We start from the raw sequence: 27611 nt of genomic DNA, 5'->3' as shown, positions 1-27611 counted from the left end.
TAGATGGTTGGAGTAAGTTAAGTTTTTGGCTTCCACCACATGAGTAAGCATGTGGTGGAAGCCAAAACTGTCAGTAGTTTCAAAGCTGCGAAGATGGGACACCATGAGAATAGCACTCATCCTGTAACTACCTAGGTAATTACCTGATTAATGTGTTTATGTGATACAATGAAAACTTGCTTAGCATAAATTATTCTTAAACAAATATAATTTCATAATGCATTGAATCAGATTTTAGGATGAAAGTAAACTCAAAAATAAATTTACAGTTTGTAATTTTTAGGCATACATATACTATTTTACATTATCATAAACCTAAAATAGTTCATGCATGTAATAATGTGTGTATGATATATAAGAGAGATGGTTTGCATATTATACTAACTTTATACAATACTATATCAATAAAAGCAAATACAGTCACATAATGCAAAGGAAACTTAAACTCTTTCAATTTCCAAGTCTTAATCTAAAATGTAAAATTAACATTCATTGAGAAAGGAGGATATTCCTGTACAGGGTGTTTCAGAAAAATTTACGACAGTTTATAATCTAATAACTTGACCAATTCTCATTCAAATGATCTCAAATTTTAACAGCATGTGTAGAAACAATTAAAAATTCTATGTTTAATGTTTTTTTTTCATTTTAGGTAAAGAAATGCCATTCAATGGAAAAGAAGAGGCATTCTGAGTGTTGTTGCTCAACGCACAAAATGCTCAATGCTCAAGTATACAGTTGAGTTTGAGTACGCTCACAGTTGAACAAGATTGTGTAGCGTGCATTTGTGAGCAAATTCCCTAAAAATACACCCAATGCAATGCAGACTTGAACATGGCACAAGAAATTCAAAGTGGAAGGCTGTCTGTGCAAGGCAAGAGGACTATGGCGACCAATAGTATCGGAAGAGATGGCCGAGCGGGTTTAGGAAATATTTTTTGCAAAGCCCCAGAAAGTCGATAAGAGCAAGTCTGGAAACCCGGATTCCTCCAATGACAATTTGGTGTGTTGCAAGGAAACGATTGCTAATGACACCCTACAAACTGCAGCTCGTTTGTGCCTTAAGACAGATGATAAGCAGAACACAAGCAATTCTGTGTCACTATGCATGAGAAACTTGAAGAAGAGAAGATTGAACAACGTCTTGTTTTCAGTGATGTGGCCACATTTCATATGAATGGCTAAGTTAACAAGCATACTGTTTGCACTTGGGACGAAGAACACACTCATGCCACAGTGGAGCACACGAGGGACTCACCAGAAGTGAATGTGTTCTACATCATCTCCAAGAATCATCTACATGGCTTGTTTTTCTTTGAGGGAAATGTGTCCGGCAATGTTTATCTGCACATGCTTCAGAACTGGTTAACTGATGAGCTCATTGTAAACGAACATGAACACTTCATTTTTCAACAGGACAGGGCTCCACTTCAATGGAAGCTCATTGTGTGGGCTTATCTCAATGAGAATCTGCCAGGAAGATGTATCGGGCGTGCTGGCGATGAAGACAGTGTGCTGTTGAAATGGCTGCCACATTCATTTGACCCGACACCTTGCGATTTTTTTTCTCTGGGGTTATGTGAAGGGACTGGTCTATGTCTTCCCTTTCCCCTGCAAGCCTAGAGCAACTCAAAGCAGAGAATCACTGCTTCACTGGAAACTGTTACCCAAGACATGCTGCAGGATGTTTGGCAAGAACTGGACTACCGACTTGATGTGTGCCGCGTCAGAGGCAGTGTGCATATTATAAACCTGTGAAATCGTTCATGACATTCACATACCTTTGAAGTTCTCATTCAAATTTTTGATGAATAAATCTTATTTTGCTATTTATTCCTGTTTAATTTCATTTGCCTAGACTACAGAATATAGTTACTCAGATACAGTATTTACATTGCAAATGGTATCAAATGTTTTGAAACACCCTGCATATTTTTCCTGACTTTAACATCTGAATAATCTTGACTAAAACAATATACCAGTCCTAAACCAAGGGTAATCTTCAAAGAGGAAAAAAAAATGACTTGGCTGTACATACTTTAAACTGGTGAAATTGTTAGATTTCATATAAAAAACTTCTATTAAGTTAATAACAGTTCTGCAGATATTAAATTAAATGTAAAACTTAAATGTTCACAATAACATGGCTGAAGATATGATGACCGAGCAACACGTCAGAAGATGGAGAAGCGATGATGTTTCGGTCCATCTTAGACCATTATCAAATTGTGTGATGATAGTCCAGAACGAACCGAAACGAAGTCTCTTCTCCATCTTCTATTGTGTGGTTTGATCATCTTAAATGTAGAACTTCCTTTAATTAAGTTCTGCAGATATTATTTTAATAAAATAATATCTACAGAACTTAAATGAGCGCTAGATAGTTGCATAATTATCTGTCTGACTTCAATGTTCATGAAAATTTTCTAATTACTGTACATGACAACCCATGTTCAATTTATACTATGCAATAATATTTTCTTGAGGAGAATCACTTTCTGTTCATTAGCTTTCATTTATCATATATTTTGTCATTCATTTCTCCTTTAAGTATAAGGTATCAAAACATATTTACAAGGTTGTGATTTAAAAGAAAGACATTTTTAATTAATATTTACAGCAGTTTTGGACAATGTTCCACAGAAAATATGCATTGTTGCCTCATTAGGTCAATCTTTTTCATGATACTTTTAGCATGAAAAAGGATATTAAGTGGGAATTTCAAATACTGTATCAATAATGGGCAAAGGCTCGATATATGTGTGTGTGATATTCAATACAGTAACACAGTATTGTACTATTAAGCGGATTTACGCATAAAACGACCAAGATGCCTATAATATCGACCCATCATCACTGGCTGAGGTTGATATGAATATACTTACACTTAGCAAGATAAGAAAGAATTTGCCACATTAATTAAGCATAAAGTAGCAGGACTATTTTGTGAATGCATATGCTTTCTCTCTACTATGAGTATTCATATGGCGTTTGAGATGATCTTTTGAACATGACCTATAACAACAGAGGTCACAAGCAAAGGGTTTCTCGCCCGTGTGAGTAGAAACATGTCTCTTAAGGTTAGTTATAAAACGAGAAGAATATTGACAGTAGGGGCAGTGATGGATCTTCCTGGAGGTGTGGCCCTTCATGTGTTGCATGGTTTCTTCACTGCCGACTCTCTGACCATCATGGATCATCACCATCTGTAGGGTAAGTCTGTCTTACTCAAGTGTACAAATTTTGGCCATTAGTATGGCTTTGTTCCCACTAAATATCTGCATGAAGTACAGTATTTTAAAATCTAACTTTTCCTCTTAATTTTACTAATACTTGTTAAACAAAATGAAGATTAACCCTTAGACAGCGGCTATGGAGGTCATACCCGCCTATGCACAAAAAATTAAAAAATTAAAAAATACAATTTTCATTATAGAAATATTAATTTGTATGCAGAATATAAGATAAACACGGAAATAAGTAAATATTTATCGTTTCACTGGGTGGAGGCGCTCTGTAAGTCTGCATCTGGCACTTGTCAATGCAGTCACACACACAGAAACAATCCCAAGTACATTTTGCAATTAAAACAATATTAAAAATTAAGTGTTAAATGTAGCGATCCAGTCCGAACATTTATGCGATTTTACAGTATTATAAATATAATTTGAACCCTCAAAACACTGAAACAAGTTGGCGGGAAGATAGCGTAGAGAGTGGCATTCAGCCATTGTGTGCTGGAGTGTGAAACTACCAAGGAGTTGGCAGCTGTCACCATGTTTCCGGACTTTGTTTAAGTCTTCCATCCTCTAGAGAATTGGGCATCCACTCTTTGAATCATATACTGTAAATCTCCTGTGTTGCACTGTGTAGTGCGTATGATTAAATAAAGATTGCGTAGTTGTATGATTTCTTATGTGATGTCCCAAGACTGGGAGTATTTGATTCTCATGCTGTGTATATGTAATGTTAAGTCCCTGTTCCTATAAATTTCTATGTTTAATTTAGTGTATCTCATGTAGAATATCCCAAGCATAAAGTAACTGCCATGGTATTGACTCCATATCATACGGGTGTTTTTATTTGTAAAGTCAGTGTTACATCTGAAGTGTCATGTGCTTGCTCCTTTTCAGTTTCTCTGAAAGTTCAGATTTAATTAATTATGAAGTGCTCATGACCATTTACTTGTTCAAGTATAAATTGTCCTTGTGAATATTGTTATAACATTTATTTTTGTAATTGTTAGAATTTAATATTTTGTGTATTCCATCTCTGCCCGTGCCATTTCTATTTCTTCTGAAAATATTAAATCTTTTGTTATTTTGTAAATTGGCGAAAGTAGTTATATTTGTAGCCTTTTGGATAAACGCTGCATTATCTCAGGTAACCTTAATTTCTACTTCAGAAGCCATTCAGTCAATCCAAGTTCAGTAATGTCATTTCACATAAATTTATTTTGTATAAATTAAACTCCAGACCATTAAATAACAACAATGGCTCGTCACAATTACCATTTACCTTAGTACACAATTGTTCTCTTTTTGTTAACTCTTTTTCATTTGAAAGGCTGAAATTTAAACTCTCCCACCAAGGAATTTTTCACAAGGCATTTTATAAAAATTCATGTACAAAACTTACATTCAGTAAGGTCAGGCAAAAAACACAGTAGTGCCCTTACAGTAATGTTATTCATGGATCCATACGAATATATGTATCCATATACTGTGTATGTTTACTGCTGACATAAGAGGAAAGAAATCAAAGTCATACATATTTAGTGTTTTTTTTAATGTGCTCACATTTCTATATTATTAAATATTTATTTGTTCTATTACAGAATATAAGAAATACAACAAAAATGTAAATAATATTTACCGAGAACTTTCCTAATTGAGTCCTAATGATTTACTGTGCAGTATTTTTATAAACATTGCTTATTTAATAAAGTAAAAATAACATGAAAACCTAAAATAATTTGCATTAGATGGAGGTGATTGTATATGGCAAAGAGAGTGGGTTACAACTAAGGTTCATATGACATGGCTAAAGGAATGCTTTTTGACAGAACAAAAAATTGCAGAGATTTAGAAAAAACAAACATTTGAAAACAACAAGTTTTATTTAAAATTGTTTAATCGCATAATGTTATTTAATCTAATTTGTTTTTTTAATATCTAAGTACCTATATAAATCTAAAATCAGCTACTGGCATAGACAAATAAGTTACAATAATGTACAAAAACAGTGGAAACCTGGGTTAATGGGAGATGAGATGGATTACAATTTGATCATAAGATTGAATTAGAAAACAATGGAAGTTTTGGTGGAGCAAATTACTTTAATGGGATACTTAAAAAATCCTTGGTCTGCTATTTCAATACTGTACAGTAATTAATATTTTTTCAAAATAAATTATTCAAATAATGTGTTTCAATTTTAGAAATGCTTTAACCCCTGTGCTGTACTACATATCTACAAGTACATCAAGAAACTGAAAAAGGGGCACAGACATGCAACAAAATGGCTCCCAGAATTGAAGGGCAAGAACTACGAGGAGAGATTTAGAGCCAAAACTAAGAGATAGAAGATAAAGAGACGATATGATCACTATGTACCAAATTGTAACAGGAATTGATAAAATTCATAGGAAAGTATTTCTGAGACCTGGAACTTCAAGAACAAGAGGTCATAAACTAACTAAACAAAGCTGCCAAAGAAATATAAGAAAATTCACTTTCGCAAACAGAGTGGTAGACGGTTGGAACAAGTTAAGTGAGAAGGTGGTGGAGGCCAAAACTGTAGTAGTTTCAAAGCGTTATATGATAAAGAGTGTGGGGGAAAAGAGGATACCACGAGCATAGCTCTCATCCTGTAACTACACTTAGGTAATTACTGATTATACCATACAACATCCATGAGCATGTAAAATAAAATTAAAAATTTAATTTCTTTTCCTTTTAATATTGTTAAAATGCATTCCCTGTTCTTGGAAAACAAAAAAATTGTATGTGACTTACTTTGGTCACTATGAAACCTGAAAGTTTTGCAATGACGTCACAATTCAAGTGTGCTCATCGAGCAATCGCCCAAAGAGGGTCACAAAGAGCCAGCCGTCAGTCGAGAGTTGCAGTTAATACATTGTTAACATACAGTATTTATTTCAATGTTTCTGATTAATTTTTCTCTGTATTTTTGCAGTAATGTTATTCAATAGTGTGTCTTTTGAGAAATTTATATAGTAACATGGTTGAAACATTGGAATGCTCAAATATATTCATGTGACTAAGATACGTCTACATTATTTGCTTAGAATACAACAACATTTTATTTTTGGTGTTATTATACTGTATATACACTTTATTTATAGCTATGTACTTTTTCATGCACAACTATGAACAACTAAGCTTTCTGATGGGTGTGGTAACATGTGGTTATGAGCTCTGCATAGCTCAGCATTTTATGCATGAAATTACAACTGCAAGCATTGAATATACTGTACATTACAATATTTTCTCCATATTTCAAATGTTATACAATGCATTTTCAAGTGCAATGATACAATAGTACAATTGTATCGATATTATAAAATCAAGGTTCCACTGTATTCAAGAATTTCTACAATTAAATTATCCAGCTTTCGATGGAGATTAGATGCAAAGATTAGAATCAATGGAGTATTATACTCAACAGAATTTCAGTGGCAATAGAATATTAGATGCAATGGATTATTGGATTCAATGGATGAGGTCCAGACTGAATCATTACATTTGAGAGGGTTTCCACTTGCTTCAAATATCTGTGTTGCAAATAAATTACCCAAAATTTTTGCCATGAACACAAGCGGTGTGTCTTCTTAAACTAGCACTGTCAGTACTTAAGTATGGGCAACATGGACACAAAAGTGATTCAACTCTTCTATGGGTACGCATATGTCTTTCTAAGCTTTGTTTAGTAATAGCACTATAGGAACATTCAAGACACGAATATGGCTTTTCCCCAGTATGTCTCCTCATGTGGTTCCTTAAATTTGTGGTAAAGTATGTAGTGTAATGACAGTAATCACAGTGGTGCATCCTGTTGGTGTCGTGAACTCTCCCAGGTCGTGTGGCTCCACTCTTGTTAGGCCTCTGATCGTCACTGTCCATTTCTACCTGTTGGGGATGCTTCACTTATTCATTGACATTTTTCAGTATAATACTCTAAAAAGACTAGTGAAATAAATACTCTACACTGATGAGCATCACATACTTATATTTTGAGACATAAACCAATTTTTACTTTCATTTAACATTTGAGATACTGTATCATTGATACTAGTAACACTATTAATATATCTTATTCCCTAAAACCTTTTTTCTATACTGTATCATATTTTTTATGTTGCTACTAATTAAATATTATGATTATTTTCTATCACTAAATTTTTGTTACATGAATTTGTGGCTAAATTCTAGTGATATATCACAAAAAAGTTTCCTTGTCGGCAGTTTAAATTTATCAGATAATCTAATAATTATAAATACATTCAACAATGTCATCAATAATTTATTATTTTTCAATTACGTAATTTCAAAATTAAAGAATGTAACATCGGATTATAAAGGTTGTTTCACTTATGAAATTTGTGTATGTTATAGCTTTTTAAGTTTTAATGAGATTCATATGAAAGTACAGTACAGTACAATGTATTTTATATATGCTCATCACCTTCGGTATTCCAGTAATTTTCCTTTACTTATTATGTAGCTAAGTACAGTAGATGCTTAGTTATTTTGTTGGCTGTATTTCATAAATGTTTACAAAGTAAATGTTATTACTATGTGGTGCACATTTTTAAAGAAAAAGTTACAATTAATAGATGAAGTATTCTATGTTACAAATTCACAATTTAATAACCTAAGCTAAAAAATACATAATTTATGCTATTTGGATAACTGGTTCAGAATATCTGCCAGCTTCTGTTTAATAAAATATTAACAACATTGTATACATTAACTGTAAAATATATCTATAGGAACAGTTTCACCATTTTAAATATTTCTATTTAACATGTGTATGATGAACCAGAATGTGATTTTTCAAATTGCCCTTCTGAACAGCACGGTAAGAACAATGAGGACAGGCATATGGCTTCTCTCCAGTGTGAGTACAAAGATGTTTCACAAGATGATCCTTTGTTGTAGAACGGTAAGAACAATACGAACAGGCAAAAGGCTTCTCTTTTGTGTGAGTACGCATATGGTTCCTGAGATTGGTAGTAACACTGGAGGAGTAGGAACAGTAGTGGCATAAGTGCATCTTGTAGGTCGTAGCTTGGCCCTGCCAGACTCCTGTCCCGCCCTTCTCAGTATCCGACCCTACCTGTAGAGGACTCCGTCTTAACTAAATATCATCTTGAAAAATACTAAATTTAAGCTTGAAAAACATAATGGAATTGACTAAAAAATGACAAAAGAAAGAAGTTCTAATAACTTCAAAAACAATAAAGATGAATTATGGAAAAAAAACATATGTATATGTAGGTCTGCCATGACTGGTTTATGTGATCTGTTGGTTTGTGTCAAGTCTACATTTAAAGCTGTAAGTGAAGTTTGACTCCACCACTTCACTTCTTAATGCATTCCAGTTGTTCCTTATTAAAAACTTAAATAAAACTAGCACTTAAAAATTGTTTATAATGTCTCTGTAGCTCATTGAAGTATAGTACTTAGTTTTCATCTGTGTCCCTTTGTTCATGTACTACCCATGCTAAATATTCTATCATCTGTCCTGTCTATTCCCAGAGTACTGTATTATGAAATTGGTAATCATGACTACCTCTTTTTTCTTGTCCAATGATCTGAGGTTAAACTGCTTTTGTCTTTCCTCATAATTACTTCCTAGCTCTGGGGCTAGTCAGATGGCATACTTCTGCACTGTCTATTACTTCATTTTGTTTAACAAGATAACTCCATACTGGTGCAGCACATTCCAGAATTGGTTTGACATATATGGTATACAAGGTCCAGAACAACCTTTTGTTCAGCTTTCCACAAGCAGTTATGTTAGCCAACCATTCACATACAATTGATAATATTTGTTTGATGTGCAATTCTGGTGTCATGTTCAGTGTAATATCTTTCTTTGCTCGATTATAGAAGGATTTCTTCTCTTGTGTGATACCTTGCATCAGGTTCCCTGTTTCCATCACCCTGCATCATTGATTTTCAATTTTTAAACTATAGTAGATTCTTTAGAACCCATTCTTTCATTCTGTCCAAGTCATCCAGTAGTATTTTGAAGTCGTTCATCGTACCTATCTTCCTCAGAAATTGTGCATCGTCACTGAATATTGCTAGAAAGGACTCTGTGCTTTCTTGTAAGTCATTCACATAGACTAGAAACAGAATCGGCCCCAGTACTGAACCATATGAGGTGCCATTGGTAACATCCTGTCACTGTAACTCTTGTCTTTTGTTGCAGATGTAGTACTTTATCTATTGAAGCCTCTTCCCTATCACTCCTTCCTATTTCACAATTTTGTACACTAGTCACCTCTGTGATACCATGTTGAAAGACTTTCTGACACTTCATTTCACCAATTGAATTATGTCATTTAAGATATTTCTTACCCACAGAACCATGAACTCAAAAGTATCTCAACCAGAGTGCTAAGTAAGTTAATACTTCTGGTAGAGATACTTTTTAACACTTTCGCACTCTTCTAACGCCCCTGGCATTATAAATTTTTCTCTTTGAGTCCGAGTCGGTGACGTGAGCAAACGCTCCGCATGCGAAAGTGTTAAGATCATCACGGTTCAGTGGGTAGTGCATGTGCATGTGCCTGGGGATGTCCAGGGATGTGACTGTGATCCCATTGCATGGCCTTAATATATCCCCATGATAATTCTCCTTTTATTGGAATAATACAATTTGATAATGCATTTAAAAATATTGTCAAATTATTTTCTCTAGGATATTACAATTTTAGGCATGAAAAGAGACTGGAGTGTTCACAGCTATTGAGCTTATCTTTAAACAATATAACCTTAAATAAAACAAAGATTTACTTGAATTATAAATTTTATTGCTTCATATACATCATTTAAACATTAACAAACTTATTATACGGTACATTGCATATATTGTATAATTAAAAATGTTATTTTACTTCATTATTACATTATGATGAAAGCTGATTTTGCTACTAATGGTCAGAAACATGAAAAGACTTCATCACTGCAAACCATAAGGAAAGTTACTAGTCACTATACATTCAAGTAAACTAACATACTGTATATGTACTCAGTACAGTACGTGTTAGCATAAAAAGAGAGCAGAAACAAATTCTTCTTGAGAATTTATTAAAAGCTGCATTTATTTGCAGCTTTTTGACTTGCATGGGAAAAATTGGGTTTGCCCAATATAGTTCGTTGCATTGAGTTTATATTCACATGGTACACTGCAACCTCCACTATCCAGATAATACTGTTCTGGGCCCTTTTTCAGCTATTTATCACAAAATTTTAAAAATCATTCTTACTGGAATGATACAAAACACATTTCTGAATATTTACACACAAATAATAAACAATGATTATGTATGGAACTTAATAATATCCTCAAGTGAAGAACATAAGAAATATAGATGTAGTCTAGAATAACTGATCTAATCCTTTTGGTCATATTCAATAGGGACACGGCGAGCATGGCGATATTCTTGCACCATAAATAGGTAATGATCTGGACGAAATAAGTGTATGGAGCACCACTTGGCAAATGGAATTTAATGTGAATAAATGCCATGTTATGGAATGTGGAATAGGAGACCATAGACCTCACACAACCTATAAATTATTTGAGAAATCTTTAAAGAATTCTGATAAAGAAAGAGATCTAAAGGTGGTTCTAGATAGAAAACTTTCACCCGAGGACCACATAAAGAATATTGTGCGAGGAGCTTATGCTACACATTCTAACTTCAGATACATGGATGGCGAAATATTAAAGAAACTGTTCACGACTTTTCTTAGACCAAAGCTGGAATATGCTGTGGTTGTATGGTGCCCATATCATAAGAAGCAGATCAATAAACTGGAAAAGGTGCAAAGACATACAACTAAATGGCTCCAGAACTGAAGGACAAGAGTTACAAGGAGAGGTTAGAGGCATTAAATGCCAAAACTAGAAGATAGAAGAAAAAGAAGTGATATGATCACTACATGCAAAATGGTAACGCGAATCGATAAAATTGATTGGGAAGAATTCCTGAGACCTGGAACTTCAAGAACAAGAGGTCATAGATTTCAACTAACTAAACAAAGCTGACGAAGAAATATAGGAAAATTCACTTTCACAAACAGAGTGGTAGACGGTTGGAACAAGTTAGGTGAGAAGGAGGTTGAGGTGAAGGCTAAAACCGTCAATAATTTCAAAGCATTACATGACAAAGAGTGCTGGGAAGACGGGACACCACAAGAGTAGCTCTCATCCAGTAACTACACTTAGGTAATTACATACACACACATAAACACATCTTATTTAAATTTACAAATTTGTTAGTGATATGCAGAAGCTGTGACTGATGGAGCCCTACAATGATAAGTGCTAGTCCTAATCTTCTTCATTATTTATTTAAATTATTTGCAAGAGACTGAGTAATTACATGAATGTTTACAGGCAAAGCAACAATTCTGATCAAAATACAGTAGCAAAAACTACCAGTATATGTATTTTAATTAAGTTGATTTTAATTGAAATAAGTGAATAAGGCAAGAAATTGGTGATAGAATTCTATGGAAATTAGATGAAGAAAAAAAGAATTTTATCACTAGAAAAAATGCTAAGTTACAAAAGTTCCATACAATTCTGTCAAATTTTATATTGGTCTTTACATACATGGATAGAGAAATAATCAAGAAATCATTTAAAGCACATTTCAGACCTAAACTGGACTATGCAACTGTGTTATTATACACACACAAAATGACAAAATTTAACCGAAGGAGAAGGCCAAGAGTATGCAAGAAAATGGACTACAAATTTAACAGACAAACTGTATGCAAAGATGTGACAAAAAAAATAGAAAATAACACAAGGAAATATAACCATGTACAGTACTGTAAAAGTTTGTACAAGACGACAAGAAAACAAATAGTTAAGAATTCTTTAGACCAGAAGTCACAGCTGTAAACTACAGAAGAGAAGATACTAGGTAGTACCTCTTTACTAGAGGATGGTTTGAAAAACTTCAGGATAATGTTGTGATAACCTTTGAAAGTTTTACAATTGATTATGATAAAAATGTACTAAGACGGCAGGACAGCACATGCATTGCTCTAGAGACAAATAGGAAACAACCAAACATATGGATACAAAAACAATAAAATTATTAGATCCAGGGGTGATTAAAGGACAAAGGAAGGGAAAACATGTTCCTAAAAATCATACATGCAAATGCATAGATGGAGCGAGATAAGAAATACTGGAGCTAAACAATATAATACAACTTTAGAAGTCAGAGATTGTCGCACTAGCAGAGACAAAACTTGAGGATAATATTTAAATTGAAGATGTATTCCCAAGGGCCTACTCAATTTCGAGACGAGACAGAAAAATTAGAAAAGGTGGAGGAGTTGCCATTCTAGTAAAACTACACCTGAATGTAAGAGAATTAATAATTGACAACCCACAAGATATCGACAAAATGACTCTGAAGACCTTAGTTAGACTAAAGTTGGAATATGCAGCTGTTGTATGGTGCCCATATCTCAAGAAGCACCTCAACAAACTGGAAAAGGTGCAAAATGGCTTCAGAATTGAAAGACAAAGAACTATAAGGAGAGGTTGGAGGCATTAAGTATGTCAAAGCTAGAAGAAAGAAGAAAAAGTGGTGATATGATCACTATGTACAAAATAGCAATGAGAGTCGACAAAATTGTTAAAGAAGAGTTCTTGAAACCTGGAACTTTAAGAACAAGGTCATAGATTTAGGCTTATTAAACAAAGCTGCTGAAAGAACATTAGAAGGTTCACTTTTGCGAACAGTGATAGATGATTGAAATAAGTGAGAAAGTGGTGGAGGCCAAAACTGTCAGTAGTTTCAAAGCTTTATATAATAAAGAATGCTGGGAAGACGGGACACTGCGAGCATAGCTCTCATCTTGTAACTACATTAAAGTAATTATACAAGCACAAATGAACACACAATATTTGATATACTGGTGAAAACTAATAATTTTCACATTATTTAATACACAAAATTAAAATTTATTAAATAACACAGTCCACATTAATTGTAAATAGAGTATAATGAATTTTCACTCCAAGGTGTATATCATATTCAATGCTGCGTGTGTTGAAATATGTCTCTTTAGTCTCTTCTTTGAAATTGCATTATAAGGACAATGTGGGCAGGAAAATGGCCTCTCACCTGTGTGCTTTCGAATATGGTCTTCTAAACTCTGCTTTGTTATTGCACTGTATGGACAGTGAGCACAAGAATAGGGTTTCTCTTTAGTGTGAGTACGCAAATGATTTTTTAGATTAGTGGTAACGGGAGAGGAGTAGGAGCAGTAGGGGCATTGGTGCATCTTGGTGGTGGATGTCATACCCTTACCGCCTCTAGTGGTCCCTCTCCCACCCGTCCTCTGAACTCCTGTGCTGAGCCTCACCTGTAGAGGACACCCAGCTTACTCAAATTTACAGCTTTGTAAAACAAATTGAGAGATGAATCATAAAAATGCATTAAAACTTATTTATATTAATGCCACCAGTAATTGTCCCTCAAATACACATTATAATCAGTCAATATTACTGAACAGGAAGTTACAGTGTGACCTCCGTTTAATACTAAAATCCTACATTGTGTGTGGATAATAACAATAAAGGCATAGATACCTTTGTATCAAATATGTATGACCTTCAGAATGTTTAAATATATACCCCAGTATCAAATTACTCATACAGAATTAGATAAATTATACAAAGATCTGGTAATGGACCACAAATAATAGAAATATCTGATAATGGATCACAAATTATACAGAGATTTGATTGTGGATCACAAATTAGGTACACACCAATTCAGAACTACTGTATACAGCAATTAAATACCAACGAAGGAAAACAAGAATTTGGCAATATTCAAACTGTAAAGTTTGGCATTGATAATATAAATAAAATTGTAAAAGAGTTTGTAGTAAGAAAAAAATTAGTTTGTACTACTGTAATTACCCAGTATTTTCTCCAAAAGAAAATAAGTATAGTACCGTATCTGAACAGTATTTAGAAACTGAATTTGGTAAGGTTACATTGGATAAAAAATTATCTACACTCACTTAAATAAAAATGTATCTATGAGGGGTAGAGGCCTGGTCGAGGACCGGGCCGCGGGGACACTAAAAAGCCCCGAAATCATCTCAAGATAACCTCAAGATATGAGAAAATCTGTAGGAACCATGAGGAGGATTCCAGTCTTTACTCTGGGTACACCCAAGCACACGCCTTAGATCACTGCTACACCACGACATGGTCAAAAGCAATTCAACCAGAGATTAAACTGAATCCTCTAGGGGGGTTCTAAGGCTTTAACTGAAGCCAAGTCCAGGTTTCAAGTATTGCCCCATGCATTCTGGCAGTGGTCTAGGAGTTCACCTCCAAAGCTTCTCTTCAAATATATAAATTGCCCTTTAGGGTCTCTTTCCTTTCTTTGTCTCTAATTCACTTCTTGCTCTTTGCTTTTAGGCATTCTACAGCTTTCCCATTGATAGGAAAAATCGACTTATAAGCACTGAAATAATTATGTAAAACTATATTAGCAACAGCCCACGTCTCGCTGCTCAGCTAGAGCACACTGCAGAGGTGGGTAGAGTCTGTGGGAGTGGTTGTACAGTAATTACCTATCAGTGACTACAGGAAAGTGAGGTCAATTCTATACACCTTACTTCCTAGCTCTGATAAGTGGTGAAGGTGTAAGTTAATTGGGTTTGAGTGGGTAGGTTGTATAAGAGTGGTGTGTGTGTATGATGGCTTAATTATTATGGAAACAATAAATTATTAATTTTACAGAAACAATAAATTGCTAATTCTAATGAAAAAAATGATTTGTGTGTGATAGGTTGCCTGACTTCAGTGGCAATCTGTCTTTAATGCATGGTTAGTCTACTAGCACTTTATCAACTAAGAGTTTATTGAAAAAAATAAATACTTAAATCTGACAAGCTCTTTATGTCATGTTGACCAGACCACACACTAGAAGGTGAAGGGACGACAACGTTTCGGTCCGTCCTGGACCATTCTCAAGTCTCAAGTGTCTTGGGAATGGTCCAGGATGGACCGAAACGTTGTCGTCCCTTCACCTTCTAGTGTGTTGTCTGGTCAACATACTTTAGCCACGTTATTGTGACTCATCGCCTTCTTTATGTCATTCCTAGTGTATATGATTGTATAATACTTTATCAATTAATCCAAGCTATTTTATTATCAATATACAGTATACAGTAAAACAAATACAAAGTTATTTAATGTGAAAGTAATAAATATGTAATTTCCATGGATAGTGGGTGTGATGCAGTAGACAATAAGGATCACATGGTCAGCTGGCTACCCACCATTGGGTCTGGCCAACAATTGGTTGGTTGATGGTGCAAACAGTATTGTGCTGGCTAGGGAGATCTTGGATAAGCCTAATAGGCTTCATATTCAGTCATTTCATTATTCATTTCATTCAAACATTTCATTAAGAAACTCCAAGACTCCCGTGCACAAAAATCAGTCATAAATCACATTGTATACTAGGAGGAACAACAGTACAAAATTCATTTGGAAACGTATATTCATTTAATTTCTTCCTGCAGCACGCGAAAAAAGAAGCACCGGATAACCAACTATTTTTGTGTTTAGAGTATCTTCGTAGAAGTTGATTGCGGAAAAGATTTTAACATTATGATCTTTATTCAAGGAAAGCCTTTGATATTGTACCACACAAATCACTGATTAAAAACATAGAGGCACATGGTATTGGGCCCATGAAGGGTGGAAGTTCTTAAGTTGGATTAGCACATGGCTTCACGAGCAAACAAAGGGTAAGCATAAATAAAGTAAGAGAAGGAAACTGTTGCAGTGGATTGTCCCAGGAATCTTTCCTGTGACCTTTGCTGTTTAATAGTGTATATAAACTATGTAGACACAGGATTGAAGAGCAATATTAGAAACTTTGCCTAAAAAAAAAAAAGAGGGGGGGGGGGCTAAGAAAATGATAGTACTGTATTCATACCATAGGTGTCCCACATGTTGCAAATTATTTTGTTCCATAAATCTGTTACCAGAGGATGAAAGGATGAAACCTTTTATTTTGTATTATTTTATTTTATAAACAGAATGTGAATAATGAGTTCATCAGTATAACTGATACACAAAGGCAGATGAGTAATAAGTAATAAAATGCAGTATGCATTGAGTAATCACAACAGATGATGTCAAGAGTGATTAGTCCACACTTATGGGACACCTTTGTATAGTATGGTGCTCAAAGCTCAACTACATGATCTGAATGGGGCTTAACAAGAGAAAGCTAAAGCTGAAGACTAATATATGATGTCTCATATCATATTTGCCTTTATTTTGGACATGTATGTATTGATTTTTTAGCTTAAGATTCCTACTAATCAGGACACCCCTTAAACTCTTTTGTATTCAGATTTGACAATTTCAACATTGTCCAGCTGATATGTGGTCACTGTTATCATCTCCTAGGCATAAAACTTTGCATGTGTCAGTATTGAACTACATCTGCCAATCTTTTGTTCCTTTCAACAGCATATCTAAGTCATCTTGAGTATCAGAGTTTTCATCCTTTTATCCTATGGTTACAGATTTATAGGACTAAAACTACTTCCCTTTAGCATACCTGAAGATGGTTCCGAGAGTTCTACTCCACGAGCCAAGCCTGTGGCCAGACTCAACTTATGGGACACCCTATAGAATGGCCATTTTAATTAAATTTCTTTAGTCTCTTAATTCAAACTTAAACTTCAGAGAGCATCCCATGAAATAGGGAACATGCAAAGATATTTTCATATAGTTATGCTCCTTCTTTGTTGAAATAACACTAAGTCACCTCCACCTTCACCCCACCAAACAAATGTTTAACCCTTAAACTGCGCAAAACGTCATATGATGTGTGACATTGAGGGGATGGTGCAATTTGAAAAATATTCGAATTATGTATAAATTACTTAAAAATGTTAAACAAATCTCCAACTTATTGGCTTCAGCTTCGTGAATCTTTCATCAAAATATTTTCAGAAATTGAATTTAGACGAATATTTACAAAAAAAGAACGTTTTGTTGATAAAGAGAACAGCTCCTATTTACTGGAACTGATGGATAATGCAATAATAAAGAGATGCAAGCACCTGTCCAACCCACAAAGAAGAAGAATAGTAGTAAGAAGTGTCCACAAAGTGGATATACATCTGGTGCCTTTATAGCATTGCTGAGTAATACATAATAACACAAATAATAATGAGCAATTATGTTATTATGCTCTATTTTGTTATATATCATATACATACATTGCCCAATGTTGTTATCAGTTACTATCAACATTGTCCAAAAATAGTGTTTTAGGGAATTTGGTTTTTTGTAGATTTTTAGTTCTTTTCCTCCTTTGTTTATTATTTTAATTTGTTTTAACCTTTACGTCCTGGAGAATGCATATTCGTCCCTAACTATGTGAAGCCAGAATTAAATTGGTCAACAAATAAATCAGTTACAACTCTCAGAACCTGGGACTTTGAATTTTTTGGGGCTGATTTTATCACAGATTTCAATTTCTATTTTCCTTGTTTCTCTAGGTTGTTTTGATAATTAGGGACCAGATTAGGGCTTTTTTTTTTACTTATATAAAGTATACCTTAAATATATTCCCTAAATCATTATAATTATCCCTATATTTTGTTTTTTTGGGGGTTATTTATTCCTGACTTTATTTCTACACACATTGACCTACAACTTTCCCATACTTGAGTATGAATGCTAAACAATGTTTATTACAACATACAAGTAAATTCATACAATTAGAACTGCCTTATTCATTGTCGATAACTTCAACTACAATTATATCTATAACTAGAACTTCAACTTACTTCAGTATCCAAAAATCTAGTTTCTAACCAATTCCCACCATTTTTACATATAGTGTGCACAGCCGTCTGTTCTACAATCCCCATTGAATTGATTTTTCATAAACTCTAAACGTTTGGAGTTATAAATTGTTGTTGTCTAAATTTGCGCATATTTCAAATGCCATATTGACAATTTTTTTTTTACAGTAAACTGTACTGAAAACCTATATTCTAAATATATAAAAATGAAGATCATAAGATATTCTGAGAGCATAACAACACCAAATGAACAGTTGGTGATATTTTTATATTTTTGCAACTGATTTCAAAATCTGAAATTTTCAAAATTCAATTTTATAATTATTTTGTATTTTCTTGTTTCTTGAGTTACACTGGTATCATTTAGACAAAGTTGGGGCATTTGCCTAGTAGATTATTCACAAAACATTTGAAAGAGTTTCAGAAAATTTTAAAAACTGAGTTCAATGTTACACATCTTATGAGGTTTTGCGCAGTTTAAGGTTTAAACCGATTTCAAAATACCATCAGAGTGCTCTCCCTGCAAATTGGAAAGTTACCTTTTTTTTACCATCAAACATTTGTGTTGAAAGTGTCAACTGTATACACCAGGACATAATGCTGTATATCATACAAATAAAACAAGATGCTCCTGGAAATACCTAATTACTGCATAGTCATCCTTGGATTAATCTCAAGAACAAGGCATTTCCCATCATAACTCATTTATTATGAAAATTTGAATGTTATAGCTTAAAGAATTTAGGTGAAACAATCTCATAATCTTTTTTAATTTTATTCTCAACTAGATGAGTCAGGAACTGTATCATGCATTATGTTGAGTAATGATTCCACTGTACTGTACAGTAATCTCATGAAGCAATAATGAAAATCTACATACAAATGTCAGAAGTGTATTTTCAGTATACAAGCTCAGAAACATAGCAATAAGAGGATAAAAGATCAACCATCAACATAATGGACTCAACAAACCTAACCAAGGCAAAGAAAAAAAATCATAATATTTTATGAAAATAAAATAAAGTATTGTATAGTATTTTCATCAATAACACTTTCATTAATGCATTGATTTCTTTGTAGCCTATGTACAACAAACGGGCATCTAAGTAAACCTAAACATTTTAAAATAAGATGGGAATTTTTTAAAATTACATTTTATAAAATCCTTATCTAAATCTGCCACTAATATTAACATTATTAGTCGAGTCACTGATACAGCACTAAACTATTATCCTGAAAATGTTAATAAGTCTATCAAACATTCTAATTAACTTACTAAACTCCTTTACACTTTAACTTGACCTTAACTGGAGTGGTCATTTTCTAAATTATGATGAGTTATCAAGTGACTTTTTAAAGTTGCCTTTTTTATAGTACGATAGGAGCAGTATATGCAAGCATATGGCTTTTCTCCTGTGTGAGTAAGTAAATGTCTTTTTAAGCTTTGTTTTGTAATTGCATTATATGAACAATATGGACAGCCAAAAGGTTTTTCTCCAGTGTGAGTTCGAATATGCTCCATTAAGCTTTGTTTGGTTGTGGTTCTATATGGACAATGAGGACAAGGAAAAGGCTTTTCCCCAGTATGAGTGCGTAAATGATTTTTTAGATTAGTTATGTATATGGTACTATATGAACAATGAGAACACTTGTGCAGTCTGCTGCTGGGGTTGTGAAGATGCCTCCCTCCAGCGCTGCCAACCTGATCAGTCACCTGAGAGTCGCTCTGCAGCAATACCTGTTGGGAATGTCTGTCTCACGGTCAAAATATCGATACAGAAAGAAAAACAATATGCAAATACATTTGAGGGTATTAATGTATGTGTGTGTGTGCACACACACATGTATGGTGCGGTGTATGAAAGCATGCATGTGTTTGTATGTATAGTGTACAGTATATTGGTGTGATATATATAATGTGTAAGTGGTGTCAATAATGTGCAATCATTAATATTACACACTCACACACAAACACACACATTATAATATTTTTATATTTAATTGGGTTACTAAAAGTACTCACCATGAACTGCATTGCTCAATTTTAGTACGATGCTTACTTTTATGATTATGTGTAACTAAGTGTTCAAAGTTTAAGTCAATGGTGTAAGGAAAGGGCATCATAAATGCTTTTTTTGGGTGAAACAGCATATTTGAAACTTGCAATAAGGCAGCCACCAGCCTTGTGATTGTGTGGAAGATCGACAATCTAAACTTCTATAAATGTATTATAAATACAATTTGAACCTCCAAAACACTGGAACGAGTTTGAGGGAAGGTTGAGTAGGTTATTGTTATAAAATTGATTTTTGTAATTGTGAGATTCTAGTGTTTCATGTACTCTATGCCTGTGCCTTTCTAGTTTCTCTAAAATATTAAATCTTATGTTATTTGATAAATCGCTAAGAGTAGTTATATTTTGTGGCTTTTTGGATAAACACTGGGTTCTATAAGGCAACCTCAATTCCTTGTTCAGAAATCATTCAGTGTTGAAAAGTCAGTAAAATAACATTACTCCAGAAACCTATTTCTATATACAGTAATCTTAAGACTATTAAATAAAACAGTGACTCAGCACAGTTATAATTTTCCCTATTACATACTTATTCTTTTTGTGTTAACCCTTTTTGTTTCAGGGAATATGGATGAGCTCTTCCACCAAGGTATGCTTCACTAGACATTTTATAAAAACTATTGCATTTGTATTCTGTAAAAATGGGCGAGGAAAAAATCTGTACACTCACACTTAAATGAAAAATGGTACATGCACTGGGCTAGGCCAAGAGACATGTAGGAAAGGGCACGTGGGAAAGAGCCGTGACATTCCAGACTTGTGCATCCTGTACAATACACATTGTCAAAAATCGTCAATAATTTGAAAGCGTTATATGACAAAGAGTGTTGGGAAGACGGGACACCACGAGTGTAACTACACTTGGATAATTACACTTGGGTAATTACATTATGCAGACATAATTCAAGCTTAAATACACCATAATAGGTTACATATACAATTACTGTAATTGTTTGTTTACTTTTATTTTCAAATACATTTTAATGAAAAGTAAACACTATTATGACAAGAATTTGATGATTCCAATAATATAATTCCTGACTACATCAATGATACTACACCTACATAAAAATAGATGGTGTTTGCTTGCAATTATTACATATTATAGGCAAATTTAATTCAGTATACTGCACTATAATTATGTTGTGCTGTCTTAGTTAATAAATTGGTCTAGAAAATAAAATACAGAGCTAATTGTTTTCTCCTAGGTAGTCTAGATTTCTTGACTGATGCTGTGATAAAATATGGGACATTACTTTTCCCTTCTCTGTACTTCGATACGGACACACTTGACATTCATATGGCTTCTCACCAGTATGATTACGAATATGCCTTTTGAGATTGTCCTTTGTAATTGCCGAATAAGGACAGTACGCACATGTAAATGGCTTTTCACCTGTGTGAGTGCGCATGTGATTTCTTAAATTGGTGGCTACATTTGAAGCATATGGACAGTGAGGGCACATATGCTGCTTCTTACTGGTGGAAGCGAAGCCCTTCCTGAATCCTGTTGCTCCTCTTCCTCCATTCACCAGTCCGTCACTGTCCAGAACTACCTGTGGGGAACACCCATCTTACTCACTGTCATGAAATAAAAAAATGCGTATATTATGCTTACTTCAACTATCATTTCTTGATGAAAATGTTAAAAGTATCTTTAGCTGCAGCTTAGTTTATGTAAATCATTCTGGTATACCTGTAGGCTGTCTTCCTACAGATATTTCAAAATTTCTTTGTAAATTTCATGTTCTTTAACTTTCCTTTCTTTTTATTATAATACTGTACAGTAAAATATATTATGAAGTTAAAAACTATGAAGCAGATGGAAATGCCAAACTTTGAATAACACATTATTTAGATGCTCATAACAAAGCTATAGATTCCTTGTTAATGAAGAGGATAATGTCGCTTGCTACTAGGAGACAAACAATAAAATTAATGGGGGCAGCTTCATATGAAAAAGATTAAGTTGATTGAAAATTAGTGAAATGTGTAAAAAATTGCTGTGGGATTATGGCAACATTTTAGTGCAATGTTGTGCTTGTGTTTATATAATAAATTTTAACATAATTATTGGAAATTAACCTCCCCCCCCCTACAGTAGGTACACGGGCAGACTATACTGAACTTGCAAACTTCAATGCCTATTTTTTCTAAACATCGCATTTTTATGTAACAATGTAAATACAGTATTTACATGTTGGAAGATAATATTTCTGGTGCTCGTTGGCATTCCAACTCAGTGGAAGAGAGTGAGGTACAAAGATGATCTGGACACCAGTGTTGGCCAAACGCTTGGCATGGATGGATGAAATATCGTAGGAAGGTGCATCATTTGATGAGAATGGTCGCATCCCAACATATCTCGTATAATGGATAATAGTACAGTAGTGTGGAAAGTAAGCTCAACATCACGCAAGCAGGGAACACAATATTACTGTACTGAAATGAACGCAGTGCAGTCCATACTGGGCATATTGGCTACCCAGCCCCACCCCCACTGCATACCTACTTTTAACTGTTGTAATATTTCTCAGAAATTCATTATGACTATTAATGTGGTACAGAGATATAATGGACTGTAAGCTAAATAATCATACCTTGTAGGTAAACTAAATTTGTCATTACAACAAGCTTCCAAAGGGCTAATAAAGTCACTGGATATCAAATAAATGCAATAACATATGTTAAATACTACAGTGGAACCTCGGTTTCTCGTATGTCCCTGTTCTCGTATTTTTCGGTACTCGTACTCAATTTCTCCGAAAAATTCAATTTGGTACAGTACTTGTTGTTTGCCTCGTTGCTCGGAGTTTGTTCATACATGTACCGGTCCACCGCGAGCGTAGCGCTTCAGTTTACCAGTGTCTATGCCTAGTGACGACCGCACTTGAATTCTTTATGAAGAATTTCATTGTTTTTGTGCTCTTTCTGGTTTCTGAACATAAAAGTTCTTATTATATATCACGCCATGGGTTCCAAGAAAGTCAGTGGTAAAGTTCAACCTAAGAAAATAGTTGTGAGGATAACAATAGAGGAAAAACAGAGATCATTCATTGTGAGACAATGTGATGTCTCAATACAGACAACTGATAAAGTGCAGGGAAAACAAGTGTCTATAGACAGATTCTTAGTAAGACAAGAGAGCAGAGAGCCACAACCAGGTCCTAGAAGTATGCCTGCAAAGCGAAAGAGAGTACGCCAGAAATGTCATCACTGTCTGATGGTATAATGGAAGGGAACTTCCCTTCTAAACACTACCTCTCCTCCCCCCCTCCTCATTCTCTTCCACATGCCAACAAGAGTCCACCATAAAGGTAAGGTACTATGAGTAGTTTTCTGTATAAAATGTATTTTTTAGGTAATATTTTGGGGTGTATGGAACGAATTAATTCAATTTACATTATTTCTTATGGGAAAATTCGTCTCGGTTTTCGTACAATCTATGGGAATGGATTAACTACAAAAACTGATGTACCCCTGTAATTAATATGTGAATATATGAAGAAATACAGTGGAACCTGGACTTACAAATGGCCCTACTTAAGAATTTTTCGAGTTATGACCCCAATTTCGTTGGAAAATTCGACTAGACTTACGACCTTTGCCTCGACTTGCGATTTTGTGATACACGTATGAGTCGACAGAGCTCGTGGTTCCTGGTAGCACAGGTGACCCCACTTCAGTTTACCAGCCTGCCCACTTAGTGACGATTACGCTTGAATTCTTTGTAAAGAATTTCATTTTTTAGTCCTTTTTTGTTTTATGAACATAAAAGTAATTATTATATATCATGCCATGGGGTCCCAAGAAAATCATTGGTAAGGTTCAACCTAAGAAAACACATGCAAGGATGACCATAAAGGAAAAACAAGATTTCATCCGTAAACATGAAGATGGTGTGCGGGTTGTTGATCTAGCTAGGCAGTACGACAAAATCTATGTCAACAATATCCACCGTACTTGCTAAGAAAAAGAACATTATGAGTGCTAAAGTGACAATAAGGTGTATCAATATGCTTTTTATCGGGAAAATGAGTTTTCCCAATAACATAGGAAAACAAGTCTCTATGGAAAGGGTCTTAGTTAGAAAAACAAGCAGTGAGCCACAACCAGGTCCTAGTGGTATGCAGGCAAAACATAGGAGAGAGTGTACATCAGAGAAGTCATCACTGCCTGATGTTATGATGGAAGGGGACTCCCCTTCCATACAGTAACACCTCTCCTCCTTCGCCATCTAAGGTTTTTTATTTAATCTTTCATACTTATTCTCTGACCGCTTAATCCTACTAACTATCCTAAACTAATCTATACCTGTTTCTGGGTATAGATTAGCTATAGTCTATAGGTATATAGACTATATCTATATACCTATAGAACCCAGTCTATAGGTAAATAGACTGGATTCTTCATTTCAACACATATTGACTTACAACTTTCACACATTCGAGTACGAATGCCACACAATGTTTATTAAAACATACAATTTAACAAATTAGAACTACCTCTATTCATTGTTGAGAACTTCAACTTCAATTATCTGTGAAACTAGAGTTTCAACTTTGAGTGGCTTCTAAAATGCCAGTTTCTGACAGATTCTCACCATTTTGACATATTGTGTGCTCAGGTGTCTGTTCTACAATTCCTCCAGAATAGATTTTCATAAACCCTATACGTTTGGAGTTATAATTTATTTTTTTGTAAATTTGCTGCATATTTCAAATGCTATATTTTTTTTTACAGTAAACTACAGTACACTGAAAACCTATATTCTAATTTGATGAAAATGAAAATCATATGCTATTCTGAAAGCATAACACCACCAAATTTTGAAAATCTATTCAATATTCAATTTTAAAATTATTTATATTTTCTTGTTTTTCAAGTTCGTTGTGATCATTTAGACAAAGTTGGAGCATTTGCCTTGTTGGTTATGCACAAAAAAAATGGAAAATGTTTGTGCAAGTTTGAAAAACTTCAGTTATGTCAAATCGTATATGTATACTTTGAGCAGTTTAAGGGTTAATACTACAGTATAATGATTTTGAAGCATTGTTGCCTAAGAGATAGGAACAAGATATCTCATAAGAGAACTGATAGAGAAGGATTAGATATACACACTGCAATTTGGAGGCTTGTTGAGATATTTTTATTTACTCCATTTGCTTTCAAGCTAAAGTAATTTAATGTGTACTATTTCTTAACTGCATCCACTGTACCTGCGCCAAAAATCTAGACAAATACATGAGTTTATAAGAAAACTTCTTATATGCCTTGAAAATTTTTTCAAGTAAACATTCATGTCTGTTAATCAGTAATTACCGTGATGCAATTAAAATTTCATTTTCTTTCTACAGCAGTCTGTTGTCTTTCATTTTACAGCCTTGAAAATAATATCTAATGACTTGAAGAAATACCAATAATAGCAATAAAAAGGAAGAAAAAATAGTGCTGAATACTACCTAACTACCATATTACTAAACCCTCAACAGACTGATCACGGTCAAAATACCAGTGGCCTATGCATCCACATCTCTTACTCTTCAATATTAAAACTGGAAATAGTTCGTAAAATGTTGTACAAAGCTGTAACCAATCTTAGAATGTGGATGCGTAGAATGTGTGTATGAATGCAGGAATCAAACATGAACATTTGATGAATATAAATAAAATAAACACAAATTTAATATAAAATTGTTTTCATTTCTCAGAGCAGAATTTTGTCACAGCCTGTATGTACAGTATATATAAATTTAAAGAATTGTACTATAAAAAAAGCACTTCACCTACAAATTATTATAGTTTTATGGTGTTTTTTCATGATTGTTTAAAATATGATATCTCAGTGTGCTCTTTTGAATGGCGCGATATGGGCAGAAGCTACAAGCAAAAGGTTTTTCCCCTGTATGTGTGCGGATGTGTCTCATCAGAGTAACTTTTGTGGTAGATCGATATGGACAGAGTGTACAGGAAAATGGTTTCTCTCCGGTATGTGTCCGCAGATGACTTTTCAAATTGGTGGTAACCGTGGTACTGTAGGTGCAGTAAGAACAATGAAGTACTCTGCTGGAAGTGCCGAAACCCTGTCCCATACGTGAACCTCCGCTTTCCTCACTCCTGGGACCCTCACTGTCCAGCCCCACCTGCAGGGGATACTTTTCTTACTAATTATCATTATGTCTCAATACTCACAACCACTTCTAAAATAACTTATCAAAAATGTTGCATAGTCAAATGATATAAGGAATTAAATATTCACCTTGGATCTACATTTTTGTCTCCACACGAAATATTCTATTGTACTTCACCGTGAGCGTAAATAGACAATCTGATCTCCAATGATTTAATACAGTACAATACATGGGCACTGTATCATAATGTGAAGCAATTTCCACTTAGTTTGCCTATTCAGTAGTTGCTCCAAAAATAAAATATTTTTTTTTTTGTTTGTTTTGCAAATTTCTGAAGAGTAGTATTTGAATGTAGAAAGCATATGAATGCTGTTGGGTAGTCCTAATGCTGTAGGGTAATGTCAATGCTGCATAGTGGTCACTATGTTATTGTGTAGTCGTAATGCTGCAAAGTAGTCACCATGTTGTTGTGTAATCATAATGTTACAAGGAAGTGTTAATGCTGCAGAGTAGTCACAATGCTATTTTGTAGTTATAATGCTGCAGGGTAGTATCAATGCCACATAGTCATGATGCTGTAGGACTGTGTCAATGTTGCATAATTACTATGCTGTTATGTAGTCAAAATGCTGCATAGTCATTATTCTGTTGTGTAGTCATAATGCTGTAGCATCATTAATAATTAGAGAATTCCTCTGGAATTTTACAAATATAACCAATGTACTGCGCACACCGTAATATCATGGGGAACAGGGATGCGCACACCAGTATATCATATTTGTTAATACTGTATATCATAAGATTTAAAACTCCTGTGGGTACACAGGGCTCACATCCTGTGCTTAAGGATTCCAGTAAACAGATGTCATCTGGAAAAAAATGGTTTGCATCCCTCCTGGCTGCGAGAGCCTCGGTACTGCCAGAGCAACCAAGGCTGGTGCATGCAGCTGCAGCTCACACCACAGCTGTGCACGTCAGGGCCTCAGCCCCATTTAATAATCATGCATAAAATAAGACACTGCAGTTTGCAATGCAAGTGATGTAGATGATCCTCACCGCAATAAAAATGATGTACAAGGTTCAGATATCAGCGAACACAATGCTAGTTACGATGTTCACAGCAGGAGGCAGACATTCACAGCACACAGCCACAGTTTGATGAGTGAATTTATTCATCACACAACCTGACCTCATGTTCCTTAGAAAATATTCTTGTGGAAAATGACAAATTTTCATGATTTAGTGACCGGAATTTGATAA

The 27611-nt window shown here is 34.4% G+C and overlaps 1 protein-coding gene across 21 annotated transcripts in view; it reads right to left on the bottom strand.

Moving 5' to 3' along the window:
- Nucleotides 1-27611, bottom strand: part of LOC123745760 (protein tramtrack, beta isoform) — a 149460-nt gene that overhangs the window by 48734 nt on the left and 73115 nt on the right. Inside the window, exon 6 of one of the 21 annotated variants that reach the window (XM_045726632.2) lies at nucleotides 259-3206. The exons of 13 other annotated variants lie outside the window; for them this stretch is intronic. In XM_045726632.2, the coding sequence (XP_045582588.1) occupies nucleotides 2940-3206 (267 nt within the window). In that variant the 3' untranslated portion in view covers nucleotides 259-2939. Of the gene's footprint in view, nucleotides 1-258; nucleotides 3207-5749; nucleotides 7152-8025; nucleotides 8362-10044; nucleotides 13653-19166; nucleotides 19885-21164; nucleotides 21777-25346; nucleotides 26376-27611 lie in introns of those variants that run through there. 7 more of the 21 variants (XM_045726626.2, XM_045726630.2, XM_045726623.2 and 4 more) reach the window with 7 other exon arrangements.

Source organism: Procambarus clarkii, chromosome 88 (assembly GCF_040958095.1).
Source record: "Procambarus clarkii isolate CNS0578487 chromosome 88, FALCON_Pclarkii_2.0, whole genome shotgun sequence".
Lineage (NCBI taxonomy): Eukaryota > Metazoa > Arthropoda > Malacostraca > Decapoda > Cambaridae > Procambarus > Procambarus clarkii.
This window is presented reverse-complemented; position numbering and strand designations above follow the sequence as displayed.